Here is a 25,141-nt window from a genome sequence, read left to right as displayed (position 1 = left end):
TCAGAGAAAGGTACCTCCTACTTTGATGACCTGTTCTTTCCACTGGGATCTCACTCGCGAAGATCTTTCATTTAGGTTTTTTTTTTTCCCCCCAGAGTGTCTTGGCTTTCCATGCCTGAAATATTCTCATGGGCTTTTCAGCCAGATCCACATGCCTTAAGGGCTGATTCTGAGGCCAGAGTGCTGTTTAGGACATCTGCCACTCTATGGGTCTGCTGTGTATCTCACTTCCCATGTTGGATCATTCTCTCCCTTTTTGATTCTATCAGCTAGTATTTGCAGACACTATTCTTGTGTATGTGATCCCTTTGGTTCTTAGTCCTATCATTATAATCAATTGTGAACAGAAAATTGATCACTGGGACTAGTGAGATGGCATTGGTACATGCCACCTTGATGGGATTGAATTTGAATCCCCTGGTATGTTTCTAACTCTACCGTTTGAGGTAAGTCAGCTTGAGCATGTCCCGAATTGCACATCTCTTCCCTCTCTTATTCCCACTCTTATATTTAACAGCGATCACTTTTCAGTTAAGTTTCAACACTTAAGAATAACTGTGTATTGATTTCAGTATTCAACCAAAAGTATTAAGTAGAACAAACAAAAAAAATACTAAGAGGGAAAACATATTAAGTTGCTCATCAACAGTCAGGGTGAGGGCTGATCAAGTCACTGTTTCTCATAGTGTTCATTTCACTTTAACAGGTTTCCTTTTTGGTGCTCAGTTAGTTGTCACCTATCAGGGAGAACAAGTGGTATTTGTCCCTTTGGGATTGGCTTATTTCACTCAGCATAATGTTGTCCAAATTCCTAACAGGGATCACTTTTCAGTTAAAATTTAAACACCTAAGAATAATTGTGTGTTAATTACAGAGTTCAACCAATGGTACTAGAACAAAAAAAATACTAAAATGGATAAAGTATTACATTGTATATCAACCGTCAGATTAAATCGCACTTTTCTGTAATGCCTCCTAGCATTTTTTTAATCTGGCAGTCAGGAAGGGACTTATTTTTTTCTTCTAAATGGATATGCCCTGTCAGTTTGCATAGTCTTTCTTATGTACATGGTTTTATTTCTGTATTGTACCCATATTCTGTTTTACTGGCCAGTCCACACCTATAGCAATACAAATTGTGCTACTTTCTGGGTCAGTGATAGAATTTTATGGATTATGGTTTAGTGCAATAGTCTTTTCTAATGTTACATATTGAAATACAAGAAAGGTATTAATGTTTATACATCAGCTGTTTAAAAAACAAGACAATTTTCTGAACCCTATTCAGTTGCTATTTGGTTGATTCCTTTGGAATTTTAGATGCATATCAAAGAAAAACTGCATAGTCATCATCCTTTACTACTGTAGAAACTATAATACATCATATTTGCAACAGCTTTTAACTGTCTAGTAACAGAAATCTTTACATTTCAACATGTAGTAACTTCCTTTAGGAAATCAATCACTTAATTTAATTATTTTGTATTCCCACTTACATCAACCACAGAGATACCCAGGAAAATTTACTGATTCAAACTGATACTTCTAACTGAGCATTTCTCAAGACTAGTTCCTCAACTCTTGAGATTTGTCACTCAAAAAAGAGGAATTTTCTTGCCAGATCAGAAAATTGTGATTAAACATAGTCTTTACGATTTATTGTGTCCTGCGGATCTACAAAAAGAAGTTACAGTTTAGCAAAATGTACTTCTATAAATTATTTGACCATGAATCTTCTTTCATAAAAGTTCTCACAAGACTAGTGCCCCGAAACACAGTTGTTATTTTGTTTGTTTGTTTCTGTAGAACATGACATATATAGACTTGAGAAATACTAAGTCATTTAATACATGCAAATCACTCTATTAAGGTAAATTACAATTGAGCATGGTACTACATGAATTTTTGGCCAGAAATTCTAACATTCTTTTGTACAGCAATACTCTCTCATTTTTTTAAAGAAAAAAAATTCTCAATATCAAGAATCAGCCAGTGAAACCCAAGATGACCTTCACAGCAAATGTCCACGCTAAAAAGGATGGCACAGCAAATCCAATAACTCTGGTACATGGTGGCTCGTCTCCCCTGATCCATGGCTACATTTGATTGTTCATGCAACTCTCACGTTCAGCCCTCTGGGCCCCACGTGGGAGGCCCTGATGGGGAACATTTACTAAACTCAAATTGGCAGAACATGTCTCTTTTGCAGTCAACTGTACTCTGCTCTGGAGGTGGCAAACGGAAGGCAGCTCAGCCAAGGAACAAATTGTCTACTCCTAATGCCAAACTCTGAAGTTAAGGAACCCACACAAAAAGATGAAAAGAAATAAAACTTTAATAAAATAAAGGTTTTGATATTGTGAACCATCAAAATCAGTTTCAACAGTAGGGAAATTAACAAATCATGGTCGAACACTCTAAAGCTAGTAAAGATCCTGTTTCCAAAAAACTTTATCGCCAAGGAGGGCACTCACAATATAATGTGAAATAGAAAAGCTGAGTGCACAACTGTGGCAAAACTTGAGGAAAAAAAAAAGTAAATACAATCAAAGTTTAATAGTGGTGAAATTTAAGGGGCTTTTTTTTCCTCTTTATGCTTCTCTATTTTTTCTTTGTCTTTTACAATAAATATGTTCTTATAATTATAAAAAATTAAAAATTATCTTAGATTACAACTCTAAAAAACTTAAAGCATACAAGTATAGGTTAAACCAACATATAATTCTACATATAATTCTTCAGCATGGTTTTATATAAAATATGAAACTACTTAAAGATACTACTCTCTGTAGTAAGCATAAGCAGTGTTTTAACTATAGTTTACATCAAACCAAAAGTGTGTAGCACAAGTTTCTTCTTTGAGCTACCACAAAATTCTATGTTTAATGCTTTAACATAATAATAACTGCTACATTTGGTATTTCCATTGTTTTAAAACATGTAAATATAGATGGTACCATTATGCTACTATTTCCTTTGTCTTTAGACAGAAACAGTACATCTTTCCCTAGACGAAGAGTATTTGGCTTTTGAACTTGATTTAGTGACTGCTTTAAGCATAACTAAATCACAACAGAGAAGATATAATATTAATAATATATATAATGACAATCATAAATGAGAAAAAATAACATTTTAAAAATCAATTAAAATTATAAGAACCCAGTAGAAATATGAAATTTACACGTAATTCTTTCTTTTAAAACAAATTGTTTTACATGGCATCTGTGTTTGCTTCCTTGGTCATTCAGCTCCCTACACAATAACCCATCTGCAATATAAATATCACTTTTAGTCTGGAACTAGAAGGCATTACTCCATGGCCAAACCTATTTCATGTTTTCAGACAAATAGGAAGGATTTTGCAATAAAATATTTGAAATTGAATTTTTTAAGGGTGCATTATTGATTTCATTTAAGCTTTCTTTACCCAGTCTCCACACAATCCCTTGCCACCCGCAAAAAACAATCTATACTCAGCCTTATCTGCAAATGTCAGTACTCCTAAACTACTTCAGAAAAAATAATTTATGTTTTCTTAAGACCACTTCTCATTAAAAAAAACTTCTCCTAAGAAGAAAACAATTCTATCAGTTGTAACAAGCTGAATTCTGTATGTTCTAGTCCCTACAAACAGGAACATTAGACGATGAAACTCACCAGGTTAGTTACACAGGACTTGAAGCAGCTGTTTAAAACTATGCACCGCACCAGAGAAATCCATATGCAGCCAAAAATCACAAAGCGGACGAGTTTCCAACTCCACCAGAAAACGCTCTTCATCACTGCACCAATGGCGGGTTTTTAGGCAGCTGGTCCCCTAATTTTCTCCATTTTGCTTTATGAATTCTTTAGGCTTCGTCACTTCAGTTAAAAGTGGCTCCTGGAGTTTTTGGTTTTGTTTCACAATGTTAAAATATCTTTGCCTTTTGAAATAATACTTATACCTTTTGCTTTTGACCTTTGAAGCCTGAATAGCTTGAGACAGTCATATAACAGCTATTTCATAACTGAGCTTCCTTTTACTCTCATAATGAAAGCCAGGTTAGATATTAGAGTACACTTCACCTGGAAAGTAAACAAAGTAGAAAACGCAAATTGCTTTTCAGCAAGCCTGAGACACGTGCACCGTCTGAAGCTGGAATGCTTTGGTGGATCATCCACTGCTTTACTTCTTTTAGATTGGCTCAACTATATAGGAGATAGGGTTTTGACTGCCTATGATTTAGCAGAGAGTAGCACTTAATAAAGAATTATTTAAAAGAAACAGAAGCACCTAGATTAGTGATGCAACACAACAGGAAAACTGAACCTCTTGAAACCAAATACATATTTTAAAATAAAAGAACAAACAAAGTTGAAATGAATAGACAAATACTCAGGGTGAGTTAAAGATGAGGAAGGTGGTTAGAGCACTCTCATAACTTCAGTACATATTAACTAAAATACTGCCTTATCAGGACTGCTGAGACAGAGCTGAAACCAGTCACCACAGAGACCTAAGATAGGTACAATGTAGCTGCCTTGAAAAGGAAATACTGTTCAGAATTCTAATTAGGCCAGCATCAAGATAAAGGCAAGCTGGAGCCTAAAACAAGGAATTTGAAATCCACCACGTTCACAACTAAATTCTTCTAGAGAGCTACTTTTTAAATTGCTGTAGATTAACTCTTTAAGGCCTGATATTTTGTGGTGTTCCTTTGAAAAATTATTTAAGAGCTGAATAAATTTCCCTATTTTCTTAAATTATGACAAATGTAATTTACTCTTTTCTTGATGACATAAAACTTCTTATTACATGTGTAAGGTCTTTTTTGAGCTGAACTTGTTTCAGTAAATGTTGACAAAACAGGTGCATATAAACATGAATAAATATTGACCACAGAATTGATCCCTAAAACTTGTCTTTCCTTTAAAAAAATTTGCTGTCCATATGCTATTAGTTCATCTTCTGCATATTCAAGAATGTGATTAAAGAATATAAGGCTAACTTATTTCTTGATCAGAGGAATATGATCATCTTTCTACAAAATACCTTTACATCAGAGAATAAAGTACTTCGCCTAAGGGAGTTTCTCATCCCAACAATTCATTTTCTCAATGTGCTTACTTTTGCCTTGTTAGCATAAACAATATTTGTAATCTGTATTTCACTAACAAAATGGACCACAAAATATACCTTTGAAATTTTAAGTATATTCTTTTACTTTACTTGATCTAGCTTTATTGTGTGGGCTGTGAAAAAGAATACTCTTCCAATTTCAAAATTTTGTGTTTATTTTGATGTTTGGAATTTAACCAGCACATTTACACTTGTGCAGGATAAAGTGTGCTTGAAGACATGTGTTGAAGAATTATTCACATCAACAAAAGATTGGACCCAGCCTAAAAGTTCAGTAATATAGTAATATAAGATCAATCCATTCACAGAAACTCTACCTGGCTTATTTGAACTTCTTCACAGTAGGATGGGCTCAGTCATCAGGCTACTCACATATTGGCTTAGTACTTGGTGAAAGTGTTCCAGCTCCAAAAGCATAAGCCAGCCCAGCCTAGAAATCACACAGCCACTTCTGTGGCACTGTATTACTTACCAGAGAATCAACAAACTTGCCCAGACAAAAGATCGAAACTAGACCCCCATCTCTTCACGTGGGAGATGCAAGGTTCTAAACAAACTTTAGGATGGGAGAGATTATTGTACCACTTTTGAAAAAAAAAATCTGCCACCAGAGGAGTACTCATTATTTGCATTGTTCTGATATGCAGAAATTTTAGTTACCACAGTTTAATTAAATAAAATATTAGATTGCCAAAACTTTTCAAACTTCAGTTACCATGATTATATTAAAAGAATAATTTCATAGAGTGTAAAGTTCTCATCTACCTTCAGTCCATGAATCAGATGTAAATGACAAGTGGGCATCATGATCAGAGACTAGTCATGTCACTTCTTTAAAGTTCCTTAATGGTGGGTCATTGTATATCTGTTCTTCAGTTACTGCCCAGACAGAAAAGCATTGTAGTTGTGTGGCCTCTTTTTCTCTCAATGGTAAATCCATACAACATTTTTAAAATAATTGAAGGTAGGAATTTGCTAACTTTTGAAGTGAAATGGACACTATGAGAAACAGTGACTTGATCAGCCCTTGTCCTGACTGTTGAGGAACAACTTAATACTGTATCCCTTTGAGTATTTCTTTTGTCATACTTAATACTACTGGTTGAACTCTGTAATTAACACACAGTTATTCTTAGGTGTTTAAATTTAACTGAAAAGTGCTCTGTTAAACATAAGAGTGGGAATAAGAGAGGGAGGAGATGTACAATTTGGGACATGCTCAATCAGACTTGCCCCAAATGGTGGAGTTAGAAATGTGCTAGGGGATTCGAATTCAATCCCATCAAGGTGGCATGTACCATTGCCATCTCACTAGTCCAAGTGATCAATTTCAGTTCACAATTGATCATAATGATAGGACTAAGAGTCAAAGAGATCACATAAACAAGACTAGTGTCTGCTAATACTAACTGATAGAATTAAGAAAGAGAGAAGGATCCAACATGGGAAGCGGCATACACAGCAGACTCATAGAATGGCAGATGCTCTGGCCTCCGAATTAGCCCTTAAGGCATTCGGATCTGGCTGAAGAGCCCACGTATTTTAGGCATGGAAAGCCAAGACACTCTGGGGAAAAAAAAAAAAAAAAAAAAAAAAAAAAAAAAAAAAAAAACCACTAAATAAATGATCTCTGCAAATGATATCCCAGTGGAAAGAATAGGCCATCAAAGAAGGAGGTGCCTTTCTCTGAAGGGAGGAGAGAACTTCCACTTTGACTATAACCTTGTCTAATAAATAAGATCGGAGTCGGTGAACTCAAAATGCTTCCATAGCCTTGGCAACTCATGACAAGAGCCTAGGTTGATTACTGATGCCATAAACAAGAGTGTCAATTTGTTAAGCCAACAACAGGAGTCACTGTGCACTTACTCCTCATGTAGGATCTCTGTCCTTAATGTGCTGTACAATGTGAATTAATACTATAACTAGTACTCAAGCAGTATTTTACACTTTATGTTTCGGTGTGGGTACAAACTGTTGAAATCTTTACTTAATATGTACTGAATCAATCTTCTGTATATAAAGATAATTGAAAATGAATCTTGATGCTTATGGAATGGGAGAGGGAGTGGGAGATGGGAGGGTTGGTGGTGGGAGGGAAGTTATGGGGGGGAAGCAATTATAATCCATAAACTGTACTTTGGGAATTTATATTTATTAAATAAAAGTTAAAAAAGATAAAATGCAGCAAAGCAATGAAAAGTGATTTGGGCCACTGTTTCATTGTAGTAAGTTAACCTTCTGCCTGTGACACCAGCATCCCACATGGGTGGCAGTTCAAGTTCTGGCAGTTCAAGTTCTCCGCTTCAAATGCAGCTCCCTGCAAAAATGCCTGGGAAAACAGCAGAATATAGTCAAGTTGCTTTGGCCTCTGCCACCCACATGGGAGATCCAGATGGAGTTCCAGGCTCCTGGTTTTGGTCTGGCCCAGTCCCAACCATTGTGGTCATTTGGGGAGTAAACCTATGAATAGGTCTCTTTCTCTCTCTCTCTCTCTGACTCTATCTTTCAAATAAATAAATAAATAAATCCTTAAAAAAATGAAAGGTGATAAAACTAGAAGTGAAACTTGTATAAAATGTAAACAGAATTATGAAAGAAACCACTGACCGTGAGAATGCTGATACTAGGGCTGTCTGACAAACTCTAGTCACAGCCACAGGATCTGAATGAAAAGTAAATGCATGGACACAAATTATGACAGTGGATGTCATGAAAACAATGATGATCCCCTAAAGGAAGTCATGCTTCAAAAAAAATTCACTCAGGTATATTTCATGTCATTAAAAATGCACAGTATAAAATGTTGGATACTGATTCAAACTTAGAAAGGAGTTTGACAATTGGCTAAGACATAAAAACAGTCTCTCAATTAAGTTCCAGTATGAAAAAAGGACAGGAAACAATTGTAGTTTGTCCCACTCATTACTAAAATCACTCTACATGGCTTCTGCTTCCATAGTCGTTTTTGCAGTCCTGAACGATCATGCAAAATGAAGATTGCCTGTATATTAAGTCATCAGAGGTTGAGGATCAGAACTGACAGGTGGGCTGGCACCATGGCTCACTAGGCTAATCCTTTGCCTGTGGCACCGACACTCCAGGTTCTAGTCCCAGTTGGGGCGCCGGGTACTAGTCCCGGTTGCTCCTCTTCCAGTCCAGCTCTCTGCCCAGGAGGGCAGCGGAGGATGGCCCAAGTGCTTGGGTCCCTGCACCTACATGGGAGACCCGAAGGAAGTACCTGGCTCCTCGCTTCGGATCGGCACAGCGCCTGCCATGGAGGCCATTAGGGGAGTGAACCAACGGAAGGAAGACCTTTCTCCCTGTCTCTCTCTCACTGTCTATAACTCTCTCTCTGTCTCTCTCTCTTACTGTCTAACTCTGCCTGGCCAAAAAAAAAAAAAAAAAGCTGACAGGCAAATGTAACTGTTATGGGAAGAAAAAGACAAATTTATTCTTCATTGACTACTCATTCAAAATGTCTGAATGTTGGAGCAGGAACACATATAACAGAGTCAAACAATAAATTTAATAATAATAATTTTGGGGGGGCCGGCGCTGTGGTGCAGTGAGTTAAAGCCCTGGCCTGGGGCTGGTGCCATGGTTTACTTGGTTAATCCTCTGCCTGTAGCACCGGCATCCCATATGGGTGCCGAGTTCTAGTCCCGGCTGCTCCTCTTCCAGTCCAGCTCTCTGCTGTGGCCTGGGAAGGCAGTGAAGGATGGCCCAAGTCCTTGGGCCCTGCACTCGCATGGGAGACCAGGAAGAAGCACCTGGCTTCTGGCTTTGGTTCAGCGTAGCACCAGCCGTAGCAGCCATTTGGGGGGTGAACCAATGGAAGGAGGACCTTTCTCTCTGTCTGTCTCTGTCTATAACTCTACCTCTCAAATAAATAAATAAATAATTTTTTTAAAAAAAGTTAAAGGGACACTGTGGATCTATGTGAAGTGTGGACATGTACAACTCAGGACAGCAGCAGATGCAAGGCTCAGCAACAGCTCTGTAGAGTGAGGTGAGATCAGACTGCAGCAACCCAAGCCACTAGCAATAAAACTTTGGGAAGAGCCTGGCATGAGTCCAGCTTGGAGCCCTGTGGGGGTCAGAGGTCCTGTCAACCTAGAAGAGGAAAAAGGGAGCATATTTCTCTCTCCACACGCACCCAGCACCAGGATCCTATAACTAGCTGAGAGAGGGTGGGCACCATTTTGAATGTATGTAACAGTTACACCAACTTGTATCTGCATGCCCAGCAACCAGCTAAGAGGAGACACCTGAGTTGGGCTGGGAGCGTTGACAGGGGGCTGGGTGCTCATGACTGTGGAAGCCTTGTGGGCTGGGATAGACTGTGAAAACTGGGTGCAGTTGGGTCTTTGGGCAGTCACTGGTAATGGCTCCACGTGCTCAGAGCTCCCTGATTCCAGCTGAGGGTCATTGCTGCAGGATCTGTGCTCACACCTAGGATTATGTAGATCCTTTGTGTGGTTCTTGTGGCAGTGTGGATGAATATTGTATCCACTTGGGCTAGCGCCCAGGCATTAGTGTCCTTGGAGGAGAAGAGGTGAGTGTAAGATTACACCAACAGAGCTGATCAAACCTCCCCTCTGATAAAAAAAAAAAAAAAAAAAAAAAAGAAAGAGATTTACCACACTCAACTTAGATGTCATTTTGGACAGTCCAAGTTGACATTGGACAGAGCTCCCTGGCCACAGCACATGTCTCTGGGTATTCACTGAAAGAGCAGACATTCCACTAAACCACAGGGGTATAGTCCAAAGATAAAAGCTATCACATGGGAAAAAAAAGAAAACCAACAAGTATCTCTACAAATGCCTAAAAATAAATGCATCAATTCAAGAAACAGGAATAAGGAAGACAATATGAGGACCCCAAAGGTACAGTAATGCCGCTGTATTACTGTAATGCTAGCATGTAATACTGCAATGCTAGCCTGTGAAGATGAAGAGATTCAAGAAATTTCAGAAACAGAATTCAAAAAATTGATCTCAAGATTACTTAGAAGTAATCAGAAGCAAAGCCGTGAATTAAAGAAGTCGATGCATGACATGAATGAAAATTTTTCCCATGAAATTGAGATTTTAAAGATAAATCAAAATGAAATATTGAGGAAGAAGAATTCAGTACATCAAATTTTAAAATGTGGTAGAAAGCCTTAAGAACAGACTTGGCTAGGGCCAGGGCCAGTGCTGTAGCATAATGGCTAAAGCCACCACCTGCAGTACCAGCATCCCATATAAGTGCTAGTTCAAGTCCTGGCTGCTCTTCTTCTGATCTAGCTCTCTGCTATGGCCTAGGAAAGCAGTGGAAGATGGCCCAAGTCCTTGGGTCCTTGCTCACGTGAGACACCCAGAAGAAGCTCCTGGCTACTGGCTTCAGATAGGCCAAGCTCCAGGCATTGCATCTATTTGGGGAGTAAACCAGTGGATGGAAGACTTTTCTCTGTGTGTCTCCCTCTTTCAGTCTGTAAATCTACCTCTGAAATAGATAAATTCTTAAAAAAAAAAAAAAAAAAAGACTCAGTGAGGCAGAAGAAAGAACATCCAAGTTAGAAGACCTATCTCCAGAAATTGTACAGTCAGACCAAAAATAAGAACAAGAAATTAGAAAACTAAAAAACAGTGCTGGAGATGTATGGGATACTAAAAAATGACCCAACATATGAGTCTTAGGAGTTCTTGAAGGCGTGGGCCTTTTTAGTGAAATAATTATAGAAAACTTCCCTAATTTGGAGAGAGAAAGGGACATCCAAGTACAAGAACCACATAGAACTCCTAATAGTCATGACCAGAAAAGAGCTTCACCATGAGACATTGTAGTCAAACTTTCCACAGCAAAACATAAAGAAAGTATTCTAAAATGTGCACAAGAGAAACATCAGATTACTTTCAAAGGATCTCCAATTAAATTCACAGCTGACTTCTCAACAGAAATCATACAAGCTAGTAGAGAAAGGTGAGATATATTCCAAGTCTTAAGAGAAAAAAACTGTCAACCCAGAATACTGTGCCCTACAAAGTTTATGAATGAAGGTGAAATAAAGACCTTCCATAACAAACAGAAATTGAAAGAATTTGTTACCACTTGCCCAGCCTTACAAAAGATGCTTAAGGATGTGCTACAAACATAAACATGCTCATCACTCTGAAAGAACATGAAGGCAAAAAAAAAAAAATCTCCCAGTAAAAATACAAAGGAAATCAAAAGTAAACAATAGGAATATTCATGGAAAATGATAGGGCCAACTCATTACTTATCAATAGTCACCTTGAATGTAAATGAACTCCATTCTCCAGGTAAGATACAGACTGGCTGAATGGATTTAAAAACAAAACCTATCTATCTATTTTCTGCCTACAAGAAACACATCTCACCAACAACAATACACAATAGATTGAAAGGGAAAGGATGGAAAAAAGATATTCCATGCTAACAGAAACCAAAAAGAGCTGGTGTAGCCATCATAACATTAGACAAAATAGACTTTAACACAAAAACTGTTAAAAGAGACAAAGAAGGGCACTATGATTAAGAGATCAATTCAACAGGAAGATGTGACTATAATAAACATATATGCACCTAATTACAAGGCACCTGGCTATTTAAAAGAAATGTAAATGCATATTAAGGGAGAAATAGATTCCAATACAATAGTAATGGGGGACTTTAATACTCCTCTTTCAGCAATGGACAGATCAACCAGACAGAAAATCAGCAAGTAAGTAATTGAGTTAATTGACACTATAAACCAAATGGACCTAGCTGATATCTTCAGAACTTTTCATCCTACAATTGCAGAATACACATCCTTCTCACCAGTGCTTGGAGCTTTCTCTAGGATAGACCACGGACTAGGCCATAAAGCAAGTCTCAGCAAATTCAAAACAATTGAAATCATACCATGCATCTTTTCTGACCACAGAGAAATGAATCTGGAAATCAACAACTCAAGAATCTAGATACATGAAACCCATGGAGACTGAACAACATGCTCCAGAATGAACAGTGGGCCATAGAAGAGATCTAAAGAGAAATCAAAAAAATTTCTGGAAACAAATGAAGATGACAATACAACATATAAAACCTTATAAGATACAGCAAAAACAGTGTGAAGAAGAAAGTTTACAGCAATTGGTGCCTACATCAAGAAATTGGAAAGTCACCAAATGAGCTATCAATGTATCTCAAGGACCTAGAAAAACAACAACAAACCAAACCCTAAACTAGTAGGAGAAAATAATTAAACTTAGAGAAGAAATAAACAAAATAAGAAATGAAATTAGAGAAGAAATAAACAAAAGAAGAAATAAATAAAATTGAAACAAAAAATCAGTGAAACAAAGAGCTGGTTTTTTGAAAAAATAAACAAAATTGACACACCATTGGCCCAACTAAAAACAAGAGGGAGAATACCTATTTCACTAAAATTAGAGATGAGAAAGAAAATGTAAGACTAGCTACCTCAGAAATAAAAAGAATCATCAGAAAATTCCTCTTCAAGCACAGACCTCTGTCTTCATTTCTTACTGTTTTCAGGCTGGCTGCAAGTTTGGTCATAGTCTATTACAGCATAAAGCTAAGCTTCAAAACACTGAGCACCACCAGAGTAATAATTCTTCATCTACTGGAATGTTTTGTGACATCAGTTGCAGAGGATTGTACCCATTGAAGCACCCAGTGCATCTCATCACCAGGCCTTGGGGAGTAGACAATGCTACAGAATGCAAAGAACAAAACTATGGAATCTGTGGTTTTTGAAACTCTAATGCTCTCAACTTTAGAAGAACAGAACTGAAAACAGAAATTAAATTTTTTTTCTGGTTTGCAATTTGTTCCTGCTATATTATTCCCAAATTCAACTTTTATTTTAGGGGTAGGTGTTTGGCCTGGTGATCAAATTGCTGCTTCGGACATCTGCATTCCAGGTGTCCGAATTACAGAATGCATGCCAGAATTGGTGTCCCAGCTCCAATTCAAATACAGCTTCTTTTTTGCAGATCCTGAGAGGCAGCAGGTAATGATTCAAGTACTTGGATCCCTGCCACTTGCATGGAAGACCCTGATCGGGTTCCAAGGTGTTGTGTGCATTTTGGGGGAGTGATCCAGTTGATGGGAGAAACCTCTCTCACTCTCTCTGTCTCTCTCTCTCTGTCTTCTCCTCCTTCTCCTCTTCCTCTTCCTCCTCCTCCTCCCTTCTTCCCTCCCTCCCCCTTTCAAATAAATAAAATTTCATAAATAAAAAAGTATTTTTTATGTTAGGACCTTGGAGGGTTGAAAGGCAAAAGTGGATTATTTCACATTTTTGTTCTCTATATTTTTTCCTATGAATGGATTTCAAAACATGCCACAAATAAACATCTTTTTTTTATTTTTAAGGGAGAGGGGCCATTATGGCACAATGGGTTAATCCACTGCCTGCAAGAGTGCCAGCATCCCCTATAAGCACCATCCACTGGTACACTCCCCAAATAACCACAACATCCAGGGCTGGAGCAGGCAAAAGTCAGAATCCTGAAACTCCATCTCGGTCTCCTATGTGGGTGGCAGGGACACTGGTCCTTGGGCCATTATCTGCTGCCTCCCAGGTGAATTAGCAGAAAGCCGAAGAGGATGTACAAGCAGGAATCAAAACCAGTTACTCCAATATGGAGCATGGACCTCCCAAGCAGAGGCTTAACCCATTTCCCCCACAACACACACTCCAAATAGATATCTATTAATTCCACTTATCATGAATATTCTGAAGTATCCTTATATTCTTTTTTTTTTTTTTTCACTTTACAGGCAGAGTTAGACAGTGAGAGAGAGAGACAGAGATAAAGGTCTTCCTTCCGTTGGTTCACCCCCAAAATGGCCACTACGGCTGGCGCGCTGCACAATCTGAAGCCAGGAGCCAGGTGCTTCCTCCTGGTCTCCCATGCGGGTGCAGGGCCCAAGAACTTGGGCCATCCTCCACTGCCTTCCCAGGCCACAGCAGAGAGCTGGACTGGAAGAGGAGCAATCGGGACAGAATCTGGTGCCCCAACCAGGACTAGAACCCAGGGTGCCGGTGTCGCAGGCAGAGGATTAGCCTAGTGAGCCACAGTGCTGGTTTATATTCTTAGCAGTTATTAAAAATCTGCCTCATGAAAAGTTTTTAGTGACTTGAAGGAATTTATGCTGTGATGTGGGTAGAAAGAAGTGTATACACACATATTCTGAAACTGATCTCAACCACATAAAATAAAACACAAAAAATGGATGGAAATACATCAGAGTAGCTTTCTCTGTTCTTTAACCTTTTCTCCATTTCACATATTATCTATAAGACATAAGCTGCAGGAAGTATTTGTTTCTTCCATTACCATCTTTAGAGATTTCTCCAAATGAATTTCACAACACTTTCCCTGTCTGTTCCCCTGACGCCCTGCACACACGGCCCCCAGCTTCACTCAGGCGACCTCCCTCCAATAGCTGGCCCACCCAAGCCCTGGTTAGTCTCTCACTCCTACTTCTGGCAAGAATGTAAGGTCCTCTTAATGCACAGATGAGGACAGCATCCAGTCAACCTTGGTCAGTTTCCCACTTTAACCTGTGACTCACTCCAACTTGAGTTTCCGCCGATTGTCTGGTGTTCCATAACTTCTGCTAGACATCTCTAAATTTATGCCTTCACAAATAATCTAATGGTAGTTAGAGCACGGGTTCCCATCTTCGTCTATGTCTAATCCTTATGCTACCACTTATGACCTAAGTGATCTCTGGAGTACTTCATTTCTATCTCCTTCAACTTCCTCATCTGTAAATAGAGGTCACAACAGATTTCACCTCAGGTTTTTGAGACCTGCCACGTGGTACATTCTTAATACACTGCTACATATGTTAAAAATTTTGTCATTGTAGATGTTCAGATGTTCAGGTCAGAGGTGAAATGAGTTATATTGATTTACATCATGAATATTCAATAGTTATTGAGTGTGAACTGTCTACCCACAATCATGAAGGCACTGTAACAATGACAGTAAACCAAAAAGATAAAATTGCTTGTCCTCCTGTGAGTAGGGTCTGGGAGAGGATAGTATAGACATAAACAAGTAAAATATGAATTAAGTGTTAGATGATTGTAAGTGCTAAAGAGGAAGTGCTTGTAAGAATAGAGGGCTAGATCTACAGATTGCAGTTTTAGATATAATAACATTATGCAAACATCATATAATTTGGTTTATTATTAAAAAGTCACAAATGTATGATTTAATTAGATACATGAGTTAGTTTTGATAACACCAATTTCTGCTCACAAATTAGAAACATTTGCATAAACTCTGGCTATTTTTTAGCTACTTATATTTAGTGAAAATTTTTCTTAATATTTCTTACATACTTTCAACAACAGTGCTTTGAGCACTTATAAAGTAAAACCACAAGTGGGGCAAAGTGCTTTATTTCAGAATTTGTTATTGCTGTTGTAATACTAGAAGTGCTATTGAAACTCACAGAAGATGAAGAACCAAGATCTCTGTCCTTAATGTGTTGTACTATGTGAATTAATGGTAAAACTACTATTCAAACAGTACTCTATACTTTGTATGTCTGTGTGGGTGCAGTCTGTTGAAATCTTTACTTAGTATATACTAAGTTGATCTTCTGTATATAAAGATAACTGAAAATTAATCTTAATGAAGAATGGGATGGGAGAGGGAGTGGGAGATGGGATGGTTGCAGGTGGGAGGGAGGTTATGGGAGGAAAAGCCGCTATAATCCAAAAGTTGTACTTTGGAAATTTATATTTATTAAATAAAAGTTGAAAAAAACATAAAAATATATTTTTAAAGATTTATTTATTTATTTATTTATTTGAAAGACAGAGCAGCAAAGAGAGGGAGAGACAGGGAGAACCAGACAGAGAGAGAAAGATCTTTCATCTGCTGGTTCACTCTCCAATAGCTGCAACAGTTGGTGCAAGGCTAAGCCAAAGCCAGGAACCAAGAACTTCATCTTGGCCTCCATTGTGAGGGGCTCAAGTGCTTGAATCATATCTGCTACCTCCCAAGTACATTAGCAGGGAGCTGGGTCAAAATTAAAGCAGCAATGACTAAACAAGACGCTGGTGTCCCAAGCGGCAGCTTAACTTGCTGTGCCACAACATCAGATCTGAAAAATATGACTTAGGGCTTAGCAAAGATCTGCATTTCTTTCTTCAGTCACTTGGAAATATTGCAACATATATTTCAGACAAAGTTTCCAATTGTATCCTTCAAAACAAACAAAGAAATTTCACAATGCAAAATGCATGCAAAACAGCTCTAATCTAGAACAATACAATATTTACTTTGGTATTGCAAAGAATGTCCTTGAAGGTTAGTTCAAATCACAGGTGTCTGACCACTAACGGGAAAGAGTCTAGCAAGTGGATCTGTGTGCTTCTGTGTAATATTATCAAGAACATTGCCTTATGTCCCATTATCTGCCTAGAGAGTGGGAAGTAAACTGCTTTGAGACCTTTACAAAGATTCCTACTAAAATGATTGTTCTTAAAGAAAAGAGAGATTGCAACAGAGTTTTTAAAGATATCTTAGTTAAAATTTTATGTAATGTTTCAAAGTTTAACTCCTGGGATTTTTTGAAAGATCTATTTACTTGAAAGAGTGACAGGGAGAGGGGAAGAGACAGAGAAACAGCTTTTCCATCTGTTGGTTCATTTCCCAAATGACAACAACAGCCATGGCTGGGCCAGGCTGAAGCAAGGAGCCTGGAACTCCACCTGGGTCTCATAGGTGGGTGGCAGGGGCCCAAAGACTTGCTTTCCCAGGCACATTAGCGGGGAGTGGAATCAGCACTGACATGAGATGAGATAATGGCATTGCAGGCAGCAGCTTAAACCACTGTGCTATACACCAGCCCTTCATTTCTTGGTTTTGAAACTATGTGTGTGTATATATATATACATATATAAATATATATCTATATGTTGTTATTTTTATTATATAATCCAGAATGGTTTTTATAGCTCTGCCATGAGTTTGTATGGAGATAGAATAATGGCTATTTGAAACAGATGTAAGGCAGTTTCTTTTAACTCACATTTAATAAATACTGTACAGTTGGAAAGTGGTTTATGAGAATTATCTCATCCCATTCTTCTAAGACTCAACAAAATAATTGCTAGCATATCCTTTTCACATTTGAGAAAACTGAGGCCCAGGGAGGTTTAAAAAGGTTCTTAGGTTCATATAGACAGGAGGTAGCAGACTTAAGACTGAAGCTCAAATTTATCTAACTAAAGTCCATTACCTTAATTTTAGCATTCACATTAAACTGCCTTTTATCAAACAATGTTTTAAGTGGATCATCAGCATTCCTTTCATCATCTTGTACTAGAATATTTAATTACCATAGTCCTGCTCTTATTAAAGAAGGAGTTATTTTGATTTATGACTATCAACTTAAAATTCAGAACAACCTTTCCCAAGACCACTACCAATAATATAATCACAATCAAAATAGGAGAGAAACAACTCCTGAGCTTCTAGACATTTTGTTCTAGTGATTGCCATAATCATCTCACTGTTTTGGGATTTAAATAAATCTCTTGTGGATAATGGCAATATTTTAAGTCAACTAATATCAGTTGTAATAGTAACATTCCTTAAATAAATACTTGTATTGTACTAGAATTTCTCCTAATATATGAAGTCTATTACAAACATGCCAAAGGAGTTACTAAAACAGAGATTAAAGGCTGAATAGAGTTTGGACAGTATACTAAAATTATCTTCATGAGCTTGATCTGGGCCTTTCTTGTTATTAGATCAATCAGTTTAATCAGACTGTTCCTCCCTGTTGTTTATAATTCTGAAAAGCTGCTCCAACTAAATCATTTTAATATGTTTAGAAAAACTAGACTTCTGTTGTCTATTTTAATCATGAAGACCACCATGTTCCCAAGATGATTGAGCTTCTGTCTGAGTCTTCTCACTGGGGGAGTCCTGACAGCAAAGTAGAATTAAGCAGTAAGTGGGGGGAGAGGTGAGAGGGCTGGCACTCTGGCACAGTGGGTAATGCTTCCGCCTGCAGTGCCAGCACCCCATATGGGTGCCAGTTCGAGTCTTGGCTACTCCAATTCTGATCCAATTCTCTGCTATGGCTTGAGAAAGCAGTAGAAGATGTCCTAAGTCCTTGGGCCCCTGCACTCATGTGGGAGACCAGAAGAAGCTCCTGGCTCCTGGCTTCAGATACGCCCAGCTCCTGCCATTGTGGCCATTTGGGGGGTAAATCAATGGATGGAAGACAACTCTCTCTCTCTCTCTCTCTCTCTCTCTCTCTCTCTCCCTCTCTCTGCCTCTGCCTCTGCCTCTCTGTAACTCTGCCTTTCAAAATGGATAAGTAGATCTATTTAAAAAAGGGGGAAAAAAAGAAATACAATCAGCATTACTTAATATAGAAAAAAAAAAAGGTAAGTGGGGATCACACTCATCTCTGGGCCTGGACTTTGAGTTTTGAACTTGGATTTGCTCATGGGATCAATTTTTCCTGGTGTGTCCAATTTTGGCTTTAGATTCATGCAAAATCTAGCATTTTACTCCATACATGTTTTTATATAGAATCAATGAAACATTAACAATAGGCCCACTCATTCCAAACTTCTTTAATAAGATAATGGTCCTGTTATTTAAGAATTTTCACTTTGTTTTTTCAGTCTGAGTCAATAACTTCTAAATTGGCACAGTGTAGTAAAATCTAGAAGAGTATAACATGCAAACAGTAAAAGATGAAGCCAAGCACCTTATATGTAGTAATTGCTCCAAAAATGTCCAGGAGTGATGAACATTTAGTATCAGTTAAATATGATAACAAAATCCAAAACTGGGTGTTACTAAAAATACAGGTTCAACAGGGTCCCTGGACTGCTTTGATCTTGGACCAATTTTCCATTTTCCTGAAGTTTCTTCAATCTTCTGTGAAATTAAACTGTCATCTCAAACTCTCTGGACCCATGGCAGGTGAGTTCTGCACAGACTCCTCCTGACCTGTGGAAGGAGGAATCAGGTCTAGATTTCCATTTGGCACTTCCACCTTCACCCTCTCTCCAAGTTTCAGGATGGAAAGTGGTAGCAAGAATCCCTTCTTTCTTTTCCTTTTCTGAAACTGATTTAACCATTTAAGGCTGAGAATGGTTTTCTCATTCAGGAACTGTCTTGCCCAGGCTCCTTGACATTTGTAACTTCATGAAACTCCTCTGACTCAAGCCCCACAAAAAAACAAATAAAGGGATGTGAAGGCACTTTATAAACACCACCGTAGAGACTTGGGATGGGGGAATATTGAAGGAGAATGTGGAAAAGGCAGTGATAAAGGACATGACAAACAATGCATAGAATGCTGTACCTACCCCAAAGGCTCACTGTTAGAAATTAAATGAAAGCATTCAACATTGTGGCATAGTGGGTTAAGCCACTACCTGCGATGCCAGCATCCAATGACAGCACTGGTTTGAGTCCTGCTGCCCCACTTCTGACCCAACTCCCTGGTAATGCCCTGGGAAAACAGCAGAAGATGGCTCCTGCACCCATGTAGGAGACCTAGAAGGAATTCCAAGATGCTGGCTTCGGCCTGGCCATTGCAGCCATCTGGGGAGTAAATCAGTAGATGGAAGATTCTCACTCTCTCTAACTCTGCCTTTCAAAATAAATAAATAACCTTTAAAAAAAAATTCAACATGTACATCCTTGTGGGCCAGCCCTATGACAGTTGGCTCCTGAGAGATGCTTGCTTCCTGGCTCATGAAACTCAAGTGAGGTAAAGAAGAGGTGACTGATAATATAGAGAAAAATAGGAATGAGCTAAAAGAAGGCAATGGAAAGAGCTCATTATGAACACTTAAGACATTTGCTAATTGCCCACACATTTTCAATATCGAGTAAAGACGGTGGTTTGGATCATGAAGCTGAAAGATGCCTAGTGGCCAGGCAGAAGAAAACGAAAATGAGACAAGAATGAATGGTGCCAGAAGAAAGGAGGAGTTCCTTCAAGAAGATTTTTGGGAACATCACACCCCATCCATCATCCGACCTCCAGAGCTGCTTGAGGTCTGGGAACCCTGAGACCCTGCCTCTCCCAGAGAGCGAGTGGCAGAAAGCTCTCCCTGTGTAGCCACCCGCTGATTTACATTTCTGGTGAATAGCAACCCTGAGGAGCTCAGCGGCACTGCCAGACCACAGCCACCCTCCAAAGGACAGAGGCCCAGCGTGGCCTGGGAAAGACCCGGGCTCTTGGTCAGGACCTGGCAACAAGAGGAAAGAAAAGCAACAACAGGAATAGGTGGGTGGGCCTGAACAACAGCCACAGTGACGCTGCCTCGGGAGGCCAATCAGCTTGCTCCAGATCCACACTCCTTCTCCCTCACAACTCACTTCAATGAATGCTGTTATCAAACGAGGGCTGGAGTGGTTAGGTGATTGAATCTAGAGTCAAACTCAGATTCGTCTGACAGTATATCTCCAAATCTCTACAAGCAGAGGTTGCATCTGAAATTGATGCCTTTCCTACTCTCTTAAATCATTTCCAAATTGATTGAGCCTAAGGTTTATAGACCTGAAATGAGATAATCCTGGAAACTTTGACACTTAAATTGGCTTTTATATATTGCTTTCTGACTCACGTCTTTTTTTACTGACAGTCTGCCACAGTGAGAGCATGACACTGAGGATCTATTTACTTTAAAAAACTTTATTGAGTTGTAATTCACATACCATACAATTCACTTACAGAATGCTATTCAGTGGCTTCCAGTATATTTACAGAGTTGTGCAACCATCACCACAACCTAGTTCCAAAACATTTTCTCTCACTCAAAACAGAAATACTAACCTATTAGCAGTCACTCCTCAGTCCTCTACAATGATTAATATGATCCCTGTCTCTATAGATTTCCCTATTCTGTACATTTCATCTGAATGAATCATACAATACATGATCCCTTCTGTCTAGTTTCTTTCACTTATCAGTATATATCTTCATAATCGAAAATGAATCTTGATGTGAATGGAAGGGGAGAGGGAGTGGGAAAGGGGAGGGTGGTGGGTGGGAGGGACGGTATGGGGGGGAAAGCCATTGTAACCCATGAGACGTACTTTGGAAATTTATATTCATTAAATAAAAGATTAAAAAAAAAAATCAGTATATATCTTCAAACCTTATCCATGTGGTGGCATGACTCAGTGCTTCATTCTGTTTTATTGCTGAATAATATTCTATTGTACATATATACTTAAATTTATTTATCCACAGTTGACAAATATTTGGGTTGTTCCCACTTTTTTGTTAGAATAAATACTGTTACCAATAACATTGGATCCATTTACTTTTTTTAAAACTTTTATTTAGTAAATATAAATTTTCCAAAGTACACTTTATGGATTACAGTGGCTTTTCCCCCCAATAACTTCCCTCCCACCTGCATCCCTCCCATCTCCCACTCCTTCTCCCATTCCATAAGCATCAAGATTCATTTTCAATTATCTTTATATATAGATGATCAATTTAGTATATATTAAGTAAATATTTCATCAGTTTGCACCCACACAGAACATAAAGTGTAAAATACTGTTTCAGTACTAGTTATAGCATTAATTCACATTGGACAATACATTAAGGACAGATATCCTACATGAGGAGTAAGTACACAGTGACTCCTGTTGTTGACTTAATTTGACACTCTTGATTATGGCATCAGTAATCTCCCTAGGCTCTAGTCATGAGTTGCCAAGGCTATGGAAGCCTTTTGAGTTCGCCGACTCCGATCTTATTCCGACAGGGTCATAGTCAAAGTGGAAGTTCTCTCCTCCCTTCAGAGAAAGGTACCTCCTTCTTTGATGACCTGTTCTTTCCACTGGGATCTCACTCGCAGAGATCTTTCATTTAGGTTTTTTTTTTTTTTTTTTTTTTTTTTTTGCCAGTGTCTTGGCTTTCCATGCCTAAAATACTCTCATGCGCTCTTTGGCCAGATCCGAATGCCTTAAGGGCTGATTCTGAGGCCAGAGTGCTGTTTAGGACATCTGCCATTCTATGAGTCTGCTGTGTATCCTGCTTCCCATGTTGGATCGTTCTCTCCCTTTTTCATTCTATCAGTTAGAATTAGCAGACATTAATTTGTTCGTGTGGATCCATTTACTTTTAATGCATCAGATTCTCCTTTTGCCACAAAGTGGTTTCTGGGAGCTCCCATACATCTAAATGATTACAGAAACAAAAATGTTAACATCAGCGGGCAGGACAGCAAAATATGCAACACACTTAGGATGATCAAGTTTGATCTGCCCAGTTTGCCCAAAACATTCCCAATTTTAGCACTGAAGTTCCTGAGTCCTGGGAAAACTTTTAGTCCCACAGAATATGGGACAATTGATCTCCAAGACTGGGATTTAAGTCAGAAGGTGATTCTAGAAAACCCAATTGCTGGCATAAATTTCATGCTTTCTGATTTTTAGAAAAAAATAGCTATATTTAAGGACATTGGCTTATGCAATAACTATAATTTTACATAATTTAATTTAACAGTAAAATTTTTCTCTTAATTCTTATATAGTGAACAGTTCCAAAAATTTTCATACATATCAGTTTTAGGTCATGATAGATAAGGCTGTCTGCTTTGCATAATTTTTGGGGTGGGGTTCCAGTTACATATTAAAAATCCTTACTGAAACTTCAGGCATTGTTGCACACAGGGTTAAGCCACCTCTTGAGACAACTGCATCTCATATCTGAGCGCCAGTTGGAGTTCCAGCTGCTCTGCTTCTAACCCAGCTCACTACTAATGTTCCTGAGAAAGCATCAGAGGATGGCCTCGACCTTGATGGAGCTCTTTGCCCCTGGTTTCTGCCTGGGCCTGTCCCAGTTTTGATGATTATATATGGTATGAACCAACTAATTGAAAATATCTCTCTTCTCTATTCTGTCCTCTCTCTCTCTCCTATCTTTTTGTCTTTCCCCATCTCTCTCTCTTGTTCTGCCTTTCAAATAAATAAATCTTAAAAAAAAAAAAAAAAAAAAGCTGAAAAACCTCATGTCCACAGGGTGGCAGTGTGACACCCTACAAAGCCAAGCAAAATTGAAGTGAAAGCTAAATTTAATAAAACTACATCTTTTGTTTGAACTATGTGAATTTACGGGAAAAAGAACAACGCCAATCAGCTGCTTGGGGGATCAATGGCTTTGTTTATTCTGGTAAACAAACGTGGCTAACTATTGATGTCTCCAAACCAGTTTTAAGGCAATTTTGGTCAGAGTTCAATGGTTATTGATATATGCCTTTTAAAAGTACTGCCACCCATGTGGGAGACCCAGACAGAGTCCTTGACTCCTGGCTTCAGCCTGGATCAGCCCTGGCTATTGCACCATATTACACTATATTGCACCAAGGATGGGCGATCTATCACTCCTCTGCCTCTCCCTTTTTCACTCTTTAAATAAATAAACAAATCTTAAAAAGAAAACAAAATCACTCTGAAACCTCCGAGCAAATAGTTTCCTGTTATGGCTTCTGACTGGCACAACAGTCCAGATTTCACCTTCCATCACTAATGAGGCAATACAGATTCAACAACTGAATAAAAATAATTTAGCATAGGAAAAATGAATATAGATTATATATGAACTCAGCAATATACATTTAGATGTTGTCACATCTTCTTCTTTTTCTATTTCAGATCACAACATCCATGATATAAAATGCCATCTAATATCTAAAGGCTCTTTATGCTATAATCTATTTTCTTCTAGGAGTCTTTGGCCCTAATCTTGGTTATTTGGGTGGCATTTATTCATGTCGATTTAGACATTTGCATGATGTGGCTGAATTTCAAACGTGTAGACAAGAAAAATCGAACCCAAAAGGGAATAAGATCATATATATTTAAATCTTTTCCTTCCTCTATGAAGTATTATTTTCACATTCTAAATGCCCACTTATACAACTATTCTCAACAGAATCTCTGAATAATTACAATTAAATTCAGTTTTTTTTTCTTTCTTTTAATATTAACAAGTGCCCTCCAGGACTACGATCCAGATATAGAAGTATGAAAATTTCATTTTAGTTGGAGCTAAATAATTCACTCTCCAAATAGAATTGCCTGATACATGTGCAGTGATCTGTTGCTAACTTGTTAATACAATTACTCTCTCTTTGCAAGAGTCCAGGGATTTTCTACTTAGAGGTTTTCAATGTATCCTAAAGCTTACCTAACTTCCTGTTTAATATAATAGGCAGTGCAAGTCTCTTCTGACATGAATGATGCTTTTGAAAACTACAGCTTTGATGGTTCTGTTAGGATGGTTGCTTACCTTTGTGACAGATCTCCATAGCCCATTCAGTTAACTTGCCTGTTGGTTGCTCTGGCACGCAATACCAACTTTCTGAGCCCATTAAAGTTTGTCACAAGGAACTTCCCCTGAAGCTGCCTGTGTTGTCCTGAGAATCTTGTTTGCTTCAGAGAAACCCTGAAGTTCAAACTGTCACTGCCAGAAGATGGCAGTCATCATGGCTGCTGCTTACTGGACTCTGCACTATCATGGCTAGCAGTCTAATCCTTACAGCACAGCAAAGGGTTAATATCTGCAGATGCAGACAATGACACTGAGACTAGACAGCTCAGTAACCTACTGGGTACAGAGCAAAGTTTGAAGCCAGGCCTGATTATGACCTTGACCTTTTTCTTTTCTTTCTTCCTTTTTTTTTAAATCGAAATTTTTTTCTGCACCTCTTTTAGATCTGATTCAAATTACAATTGCCAAAGCAATACAATGCAAAGGGAAACTGCGACAACAATAACAACAGCAAAAATCTGCTTCAAAAGGCTAAATGGGTCATTGGGAGGAAATCATTGTAAGTATGGAACCAAAATCCATCATAAGTGTAATTAACATGGACCAGGACAGCATTGACCATCTATATCAGTCTTCTTTATACAATAATCATGAAAACTGAACAATAAAGTTCTTTAACATTGACAAAAAATTGCCATGGGC

At 38.4% G+C, this 25,141-nt stretch overlaps 1 protein-coding gene across 7 annotated transcripts in view; it reads right to left on the bottom strand.

The window, feature by feature from the left end:
* ROS1 (ROS proto-oncogene 1, receptor tyrosine kinase) overlaps window positions 1-4,410 on the bottom strand; it is a 168,288-nt gene extending 163,878 nt beyond the window's left edge. For 2 of the 7 annotated variants that reach the window (XR_016234524.1, XM_089333733.1), the window contains exon 1: window positions 3,661-4,409. Coding sequence is in view for 6 of the 7 variants with exons in the window: in XM_089333733.1 (XP_089189859.1) it covers window positions 3,661-3,783 (123 nt within the window). In the remaining variant the exon portion in view is untranslated. Of the gene's footprint in view, window positions 1-3,660 lie in introns of all 7 variants that reach the window. The other 5 variants (XM_089333731.1, XM_089333732.1, XM_051855385.3 and 2 more) reach the window with 3 other exon arrangements.
* Window positions 4,411-25,141: the final 20,731 nt, after the last annotated feature.

Source organism: Oryctolagus cuniculus, chromosome 5, assembly GCF_051225735.1.
Source record: "Oryctolagus cuniculus isolate XC-2025 breed Fujian yellow rabbit chromosome 5, ASM5122573v1, whole genome shotgun sequence".
Classification (NCBI taxonomy): domain Eukaryota; kingdom Metazoa; phylum Chordata; class Mammalia; order Lagomorpha; family Leporidae; genus Oryctolagus; species Oryctolagus cuniculus.
The sequence above is the reverse complement of the archived record's forward strand: the minus strand, read 5'-3'. Positions and strand labels throughout refer to the sequence as shown.